The sequence below is a fragment of the Cystoisospora suis genome, assembly GCF_002600585.1.
Source record: "Cystoisospora suis strain Wien I chromosome Unknown contig_8015, whole genome shotgun sequence".
NCBI lineage: Eukaryota > Apicomplexa > Conoidasida > Eucoccidiorida > Sarcocystidae > Cystoisospora > Cystoisospora suis.
The window spans coordinates 1-7,907 of NW_027160798.1; the positions used below are offsets into that span (position 1 = coordinate 1).

Sequence of the window (7,907 nt, forward strand, 5' to 3'; positions counted from 1 at the left end):
CGTTCCCGAGTTTTAGGGGGCTCGTGACATACTCGCGATGCATGCGAGTATACTTCGTCTGTCTGCCAACTCGGGCGTGTCAGTGTAGCCTTCACTAGAAGAGCTAGAGTACCTTTGCGCGGCTTTTTTTCCCTAATGCGAAGCTAATATGATGAAATGTGTTATGTGTTCAGGCGTCGAAGGTGTGGGCAGCTCTCAAAGACGGTGTCTCCTCTCTAAGCCTTCTCGAGGTAAGTCCACGCTTCTATGAACCACATAGGAATCACTCGAATCTCCTTCTTCGGCAACATCACGCGTGTGCGGGTTAATCGCTCGAGTGTCTGCATACGTAGGGGTTTCCGTCTGCGAAATAGCGCTACGAATCCAGACTGAACAGAGTTCCGTTTCGATCTGGTGAAACATGACGGGTGTATATCTCGGAAAAAAGAACAGTGTTAGACCTGCTGGAAGCAGACCATGATACGTTGAGAAGAATGCTATTGCAGAAGGAAGTCTCACCGTGTTTAGGGTATTGGCGGTCATCAGGGATAGTTTCTACATGCTACAGTTACGCTTCTACACTCTCTGTCCTTTAGTGACTCCGCGTCTCGTTCCTTGTATTTCTTTCCTACATCGGATGGCAATGGAGCGGTTCTGATATGCTTTGAGTACGGGGTATCAGCCTCTTCCTTCATTCAGCTTGAGAGAGAAACCTGCAGTCGGAGAAAGAAGTGTTTCTGCGTTTCTCCGTGTCTTCCATCTTCCCATGACAGCTGGCGGCACAGACGGACAACCGCGCACTAGTAGAGGTTGGGTATGCTTTGTTGAAACCCCTCGTGACCGAGTTGGGATGCGAAGACATCGTGTTAAGAAACTTTTTGTGGAGAGTGGAGCAGAACTATAAAGACAATCCCTATCACAATGCAAGTCACGGAGCTATGGTAGGTTTGGTTCTCGAGAAAGACAGCTATAAAACCTTCCAGTCAAGTGCACATTACACTTGGTCACTGGGGGGGGTAACCGTCTGTATTCTTCGTCATTTCATGCCTATTTATATATATATATATATGCTAAGCGGAGTACATATGTAACTGCATGCCTTTATTGTTTGCATGTTTCTCAAGTTTTCTTTCATACAAACAGGATACTTTCATACATCAAAGTATGTCAGCGTATGACCTGGCGCCGTTCATCATAGCGTAGGAAGAGTCTAACAAGTAGAGGTCGAACCGGCTGTTCAGTTGTCGTTCTGTGTCTTGCTTCAAGTAGTAGTACAGAGCCGGGTTGCCAGCCATCCTGGCTTTGCTGCCTACTTACGAGATTTATTTCCGCCTGGTGCCCGATGTATATGGAGCAACGCAGCGTTGTTCAGGCTTGTCCGGCCAGATGAGTGTTTTGCATAGTAGGGTGCCTCAGAGTGTCACCTAGTAGGGTCTCAGTGTGTCTTCTTGCGTGCCGCTTGCTGTATGCCTGCAGGTCGCCTTCATGATGGCTCAGATGCTCAATGCTTTGAAGGTTTTCACCGAGTAAGACGCTTTATCTCGTCGTTTCTAAGTGCCTGCCGCCCATTATTGTACATAGTTAGCGGAAGCATACCTTAGCTTGGCTTACCGCCGGGAACATTAGGGATGCTGGAGCGCCCGCATACAAGAAACAGGCGTGGTCAGCTGTCGGAAGGCGCAGTCGTAAAACATACATGTGTATTCACGGGCGTTCAGGTGATCATCTTCGATCGCGGTCCCATGTGAAAGTTCTGTGTGTCTTTCATCGCTATGTCGGGGCCTGCGTCGCCGTGTAACTGTGTTTCTACTAATGCGTGTTCTGTCGAGCCTTCGTTCTAAGGTAGTGATGCCTACGTCCTCATGTAAGCTCTATTCCACGGGTTCTTCAGTGATGTAGGTGTTTTGAATGAAACCGTCATAAACGCGGGAAGTACGTAACTGTCCGTCACTCTCTCTGACGTGTTGGCACCTTTGTTTCACACCGCACACGGCAACCATATAAGCACGACTCGAGCTGCAGGAGTACTTGTAGGAACCATGAACTTCGTGAAGTCTCTTTTGAGCCGTCTGTGACTCAGCATGTGGGTCTTATGGACGTTCTTCAGGTCTCAGGTGCTGGCTTTGACTGGTGCTCGAGTGGCTGCTCTATGCCACGACGTAGGCCACCCGGGTCGAAACAATGTTTTTCTTATCAACAGCTCACACTTGGCAGTAAGAGACCGCGAGGGGATTTAAGCCGCAGGACCGATTGAAGTCATGACAGGTCGAGTGGTTTCTTGTATGAAGCATTGCCAATTCCTTCTCTTCGTGTCAGGTTGTAGCGCATATGTTACCCGCATACGCGCAGTACGCATGCATAATATTCGTAGCTGCTTTAGTTTGCATTTTCGTTCTTTACCTTCTTTGCCGATAACGCCTGTTGACGTGTTTCTTTCTTCTTGGTAGGACAAAAACAAAGGGTAACTTGGCGTTTTCGCGGAAAATGCCCCCCGAGCAATGTCGTTAGTGTAGTGCAAGTGCCCTTACCAACTTTGTCGCTCTGTGTGATAGGGTTTTGTGGGTATTCAGGCGTCTCTGTGTCCGCATGCGCCGTCTGTGCACTGGATGATATCCTTCCTCGGAAAACAGGCTGTCTCTGTATTGATTCATTTGTTCTCCGTGTACAAGGGCTGTCTGATGTGAACTTGCATGTCGTAGTGTCTAGCTCGGATGTCTCTCCTACGGGCTACTTACGAGTGTGAGTCCACTACTCCGTCCGGTTTGGCTAGTTGTTGAGCGTGTGGCTCCAGCGTCCGGGTTTTTTTTCCATCGAAGGATATCCATATCTCAATGGTGGCGACACGTATTTGCAGAGCATTGTATACAACGACTCTTCAATTTTGGAGAACTATCACGCGGCTCTAGCGTTTCGCATACTCTCCAGTCCAGGTTGTAACTTACTGGAAAAGACGTCGCCTGAGGTAAGAGGCAAACTCCGGAACTTTCAGTCCAGCCACCGAACCGGACTTGGAGGCGGGTGCTCGTTATGGCCATACAGCGAAACTTGTTCCGTCAAGACGCACAGCCGTAGCACGCAGCACTCAGATTCGAATGCCTGAGACGCTAAACAGAATCACTCCAGGAAAAGGTCAGGTAGTTCGCAAAGAAAGAGGATCGTTCGTATTTGTTTCGTTCGTTGTTTCCCGGCTGTGCCAGTGTCTATCGAATCTCTCTGTTCCTTGCTGTTTTTTGTCTTCGGCATATTTGGGGTCTCACGGGTAGTCCAAGAAGTGCCGACCGTCAACTAGCGAATAAAGCCGTGGTATGTAGAGTAGTAATGTCAGTTTGTATGGTTGCGACTGATCCCAGGTTTACAGAAGCGTTCGGGGCTTGATGATCGACCTCATCCTTGCCACGGACATGAAGAGTCACTTCGATTTCCTCACTCGAATAAAAAATAGGAAAAACGCTCCGGAATTTAATGTTCAGAAGAACGTTGAAGATCAGTAGTAAGTCTGCATGGGCAAGCTTGTGTCTCTGTGCTTGCGGCTGGCTGGGCGTATTCCTGTCTTTGCAGTTCTCAATAGGGGACAGGTGAGGGGGCAGACACTTCTGCGGAATCTGTTCTAACACACAGAGGGCCGTATAGTTGTGTAGTCGTGGCCCAAATGGTTGCTAGCACCCCTCTGGTATACCAGTATTTTGACGAACAAGCTACTTGTCTCTAGTTTCGTGCGCGTCCTCGTGTACATCTCGCTTGCGTAATTCACGCGGGAGCATGCTGTTGGTGTGGTCAAGGCTGATGCATTGTTCGTTAGGTAGTCTCTAAGACTTCCCGGCGACTAGGCAATCAAGCGTGCCTTTGAAAGGCAAGGCTAGTTCTGGTTCTGGTAGGCTGTTGCAAGTGTATGAGCCATGCGTCTCTGTTTTGGAAAATATCCGCACAAGTCTGTACGCTGCGTCCGCACACATGCACTGTCGAAGACGCAAGATGTCGGCACCATTCGCACCATTGCGAGTTTTTGTCTTACGCAGCTTGGTGACCGAAGGATGCATTCGAGCAGCAGATATAAGTCACGGCATGGTGCGGTGGGAGGAACACTTCGAATGGTCTATGAGGGTGACGCTCGAGTTCTTTCTCCAGGGCGATGAAGAGAAGCGCTTAGGTCTCCCCGTCTCTCCACTTTGCGACCGTGATCAAGCAGGGCAGCTACACAACTCTCAAGCGGGTTTTCTCACTTACGTCGTCATGCCTTTGTTGGTCGAGTTGCAGTTCGTGGACGAGCCCAACCCATTTATGTAAGACAGTCTTCCCTGATTTGATGTGGGCAAACGATGAGCCAGGTGTTGGTTCCTTCGCGCGGGCATGTATTTTGTGTGAGAGTGTGACAGAGCCTGTTACTAAGACTGTGTCTGTTCGGCGTACGTTACGTGCAGTAAGTGCTATGTGTCTTCGCACCAGAGAGGGACGCAGTTCCGTCTATCGGGCAGCCCAACTGATTGTGCCCTCCCAGCGAGTCACTGATGGCATTATTGTGTGCACCACTTATACTAGTACGGCCCGCAAGTCATCACCTTAGTACACTTCTGTGCAGCAGCAAGGCCAAGCCGGAGGGATTACCGGGGGACCCGTCATCTTCTAGTGTCTGGATGTGTACTGGATCCGACCTCCAGCTGTCACTCGTGTTGCCGCTGCTGCTTTCATGGAACGTAGGGAGCCAGTCGTGCACAGACCGAATGAGGGTTACTTCTTTTTTCCATTGAGCCCAGGAGTTGGCCAAGTTATCCTGCGCAGCCTGACCGTCCATTCGACGGAGTAAATGATTTTGTCACTCCCAATGCAGGGGCGAATCGGTACTGCTGCTGTGTAAAGAAAGAGGAGGTGCAAGTTTGTTCGACCTCAGGGCCGTCTCTTGACACCCTGAGTGCTCGGTGTTTCACTTGGCAGGAGCTGCCGTCGTTCACGGCGTGCTCATGTCCCGCGTCAGGTGTTCGTTTATGGTTTATGCGCACTCCCGGAGTCGTTGCCACGTTGCTAAATAGGTAGGAGCTTACTACTGTCGATTCTGCCTACGCGTGCGGTGTAAATCCACAAACACTTGGTTCCCTGTTTCACGTGTTCGTAAGGAGACATGTGCGGCACTCTTCTTCATCACCGCGTTGGTCCCTGCTCATTCGTCGGTCACGAGAGGATACGGAATGCTGTCTAGTAAGGCTGTCGACGTCGGCTGGTTTTCCATTTGTGGCCTGTCTCCAGTGGTCTTTTCCGAGACGTGCAGTCCTGCAGCGTGACGCCCGGTGACTGGAGAACAATCAGGCCGCCGTGCCTTCTGGTTTTGTGTTCGGCGGTGCAACGTGTTGCACTGCTCTTTGGGCTACACTGTTTTCGATGTTGTTCAGGTCATCCTTGCTGACAAGTCTCAAGAGCAACATTAGCGCTTGGGAGTCAATGGAAGGAAAAGAAGTGGAGATGCCGTCATCCTTTTTGGAGTTCGAGCGCCGCTTGCGTGGCAAAGACATGGTTTTAGACGTAACCGTTCTTACCTGCGACGAACAGTCTTTGTTCGCGTACCCTGCTCTGCCTTCGAGTACTGTCGCTCAGCTTCGGGAGGAGACTGAAGATAACAGCGAGGATGAGCTACACCCGGGTGCCCACAGGCCCCACGCGACTCCTGCGAGACGAACAAGCCGTGAGGAAGTATCCCTGCCTCGAAGGTTCATGGCGGAATTATCCAAAGCGCCGAGGCCGGCTGGCATTCACAAGGGAGACGCCGTCACCGGCGTGGTCGCGCCTCCTACAGCGGATGCGGTTACAGCCGACAATACTTCAGGGGAAGTGGCGTTTCCCGTTTCATCGGATAAGAATCTAGGGAACGGGGCTGTTACGTAGTTGCAATGTAGCTGCGCTCGCTGATACTGGATGCGTCACTGTACATTGCAAGGTGGTAGTTGACGACTTTGAGAGTAAGAGGACTTTTTCTGTTACAGCGGTAGTTCGGCGCAGTGGGTGGATGCGCTCTCGCGGCATGCGGCCGCAATGGGATCTGGTAGAATAACTACACACAAGTGCCTATCCTTTGCTCGAGGGAATCAGGTTTCTGTTAGAAAAACCGAGCAAGTCTCGCTTTTTATTGAGCTGTACGTCTGGGGTCTTGCAGCTTTCTACCCGATTTACAGTCTCTCAAGGAAAGCTAGTCTCTCCTCGTACACCTCATGAATGCAAACAAAGGTGTAGCAAACAGAGGACAGTACCCCCAGGTGGTCGGGAGCCGCTGGAAGCCCGCAGCAATCAGGTATTGTACCCGCAGACAGACGGGAGACGCGCCGCTCCGGCGGTTGCTTGGCGGTGTCGTAGCTCCTTTCGGGAAGATAGTAGCGAGAGTCGCAGTCTCTGTTATCCGGTGCCAATTGAGCGCATTCTTCCACATTTGACGGAGCGCGGTGGGGGAGACCAGGTGACCGTAGCTCGATCAATCTCTTTTCAATGGCATGTTGGGTGCATTGAAAGGGGTGAGTGCTTGCTTCAAAGATTTCGCGGGTGAACAGTCTCCGGCGCGTCCCATCTCGGGCACGGTCAGTGGGAAGCGCCCCTGGCCTTGCTGACCAGCTGTAGTCGGGCATTCTGTATGCAGGTTTTCCTACTCCGTTTCCACTCAGGATTTTTTTTTTTCTCGGAGTTTCCCGAAATTTTTCACGGGTGAGACCGCACGCCTCCTACTGGGACGCAGACTTCTTGTGTTCGAACAAGATACCTCATCTCCGAGTGTGGACGATCGCAAGGCTAGGGGACGCAGCTAACAACATGTTCTGTTTGCCGCGACCCCCGGGCAGCCATGCAATCACTCCAGTTGTTGCCTTCCCGCACAATGCATCGGACGCTTCTTTTTTTTTGGTCTGTCCCACCGTTCTTGAAGACCGGGTGTGGACTGGATGAGTTCAGTAGTAGGGCGGCATTGTCGTCGCCGTTCCAGTTGTTCGACAGTTTTTTAGGGACGCTGTCCATTGCAGAAAGAAGTGCATTTGGCGTCTGATCTTTCCTCCCGACCTCTCTCTTGGCGGTGTGGTGTGTTACTCTGCATCCTGGTGTGCGCTAAGTTATGTTTCGCCCGGGATGTGTCATCGGCTCCGGACCGGTTTGAACCGGGATAACACACTTGGGACCTGGTTAACAGCAGGGTGAGGGCGACGGTCTTTTTGTACGGGCCAGCGGTTTGCTGGAGATTTCCCTACCTTCGTTGAAGTGTTTCAGCCTTGCAAGTCATGGGAGTGAATTTGTTGTATTCTCAAAGACACGCGTTGCCGGCTAACATTTCTGGTATTGCCTTGTCAAGGGTTTCTCGCACCAACTAAGCACATGTCTCAGAAGCCCTCGATGTACGAGTGGAAGCCCACGGGTTCGGCGGTCGGAACCGCTAACGAGCGGACGAATCTGATACCTGTTTGTTTCCAATATAGCTGCTGAATGGGGAGAGGTCAATTCAACGCCCGCCGCGGTTACAGGCCTCTTGGTGGTGCAGCCGGTTAATACGGCCAGTAGGGCGCGGCTCCAGTCGTGGACCGCGGGACTGCTGTTTAGCAGTGCCGGTCGAAGGCTTCCCACTTCGTGAAAGTGGGATGGGACCGCAGTGCGTGACCGTGCAGCAGCTCGGCTGACGTCCTAAGAATCGATGAAGAGTCATCCATCGGGGGCTTTCCGCTATACGTAGCAACCAGTTGAGCCCGGTGCGCCCGGTTTTAAAAACGACAGGAGTCTAAGCTGCTACGCTTTGTCTGCCGAAGCTATGTATCCTGTCTTTCATTCTATCTGTCGTTAATCTATCTACCTACCTATCTAGCACGCTACGACACAGGAAAGTTTTCCACAGCAGTTCGCGCGCGCGTCACGGCAGTACAGTCACGTAGGATATGGTAAGAAACCAACGCTCCAGACACGGTAGGTCCGAGCTC

The 7,907-nt window shown here is 51.5% G+C and overlaps 1 protein-coding gene across 1 annotated transcript; it reads left to right on the plus strand.

The window, feature by feature from the left end:
- The first annotated feature begins 173 nt into the window (after nucleotides 1-173).
- CSUI_010693 (3 5 -cyclic nucleotide phosphodiesterase domain-containing protein) lies at nucleotides 174-7,199 on the plus strand. The gene is made up of 8 exons (XM_068070795.1): nucleotides 174-230; nucleotides 753-920; nucleotides 1,456-1,505; nucleotides 2,087-2,192; nucleotides 2,834-2,941; nucleotides 3,330-3,469; nucleotides 3,996-4,259; nucleotides 5,361-7,199. Exons 2-8 carry the CDS (start codon nucleotides 918-920, stop codon nucleotides 5,848-5,850), a joined length of 1,161 nt encoding a protein of 386 aa, XP_067917228.1. The 5' UTR covers nucleotides 174-230; nucleotides 753-917; the 3' UTR covers nucleotides 5,851-7,199.
- Nucleotides 7,200-7,907: the final 708 nt, after the last annotated feature.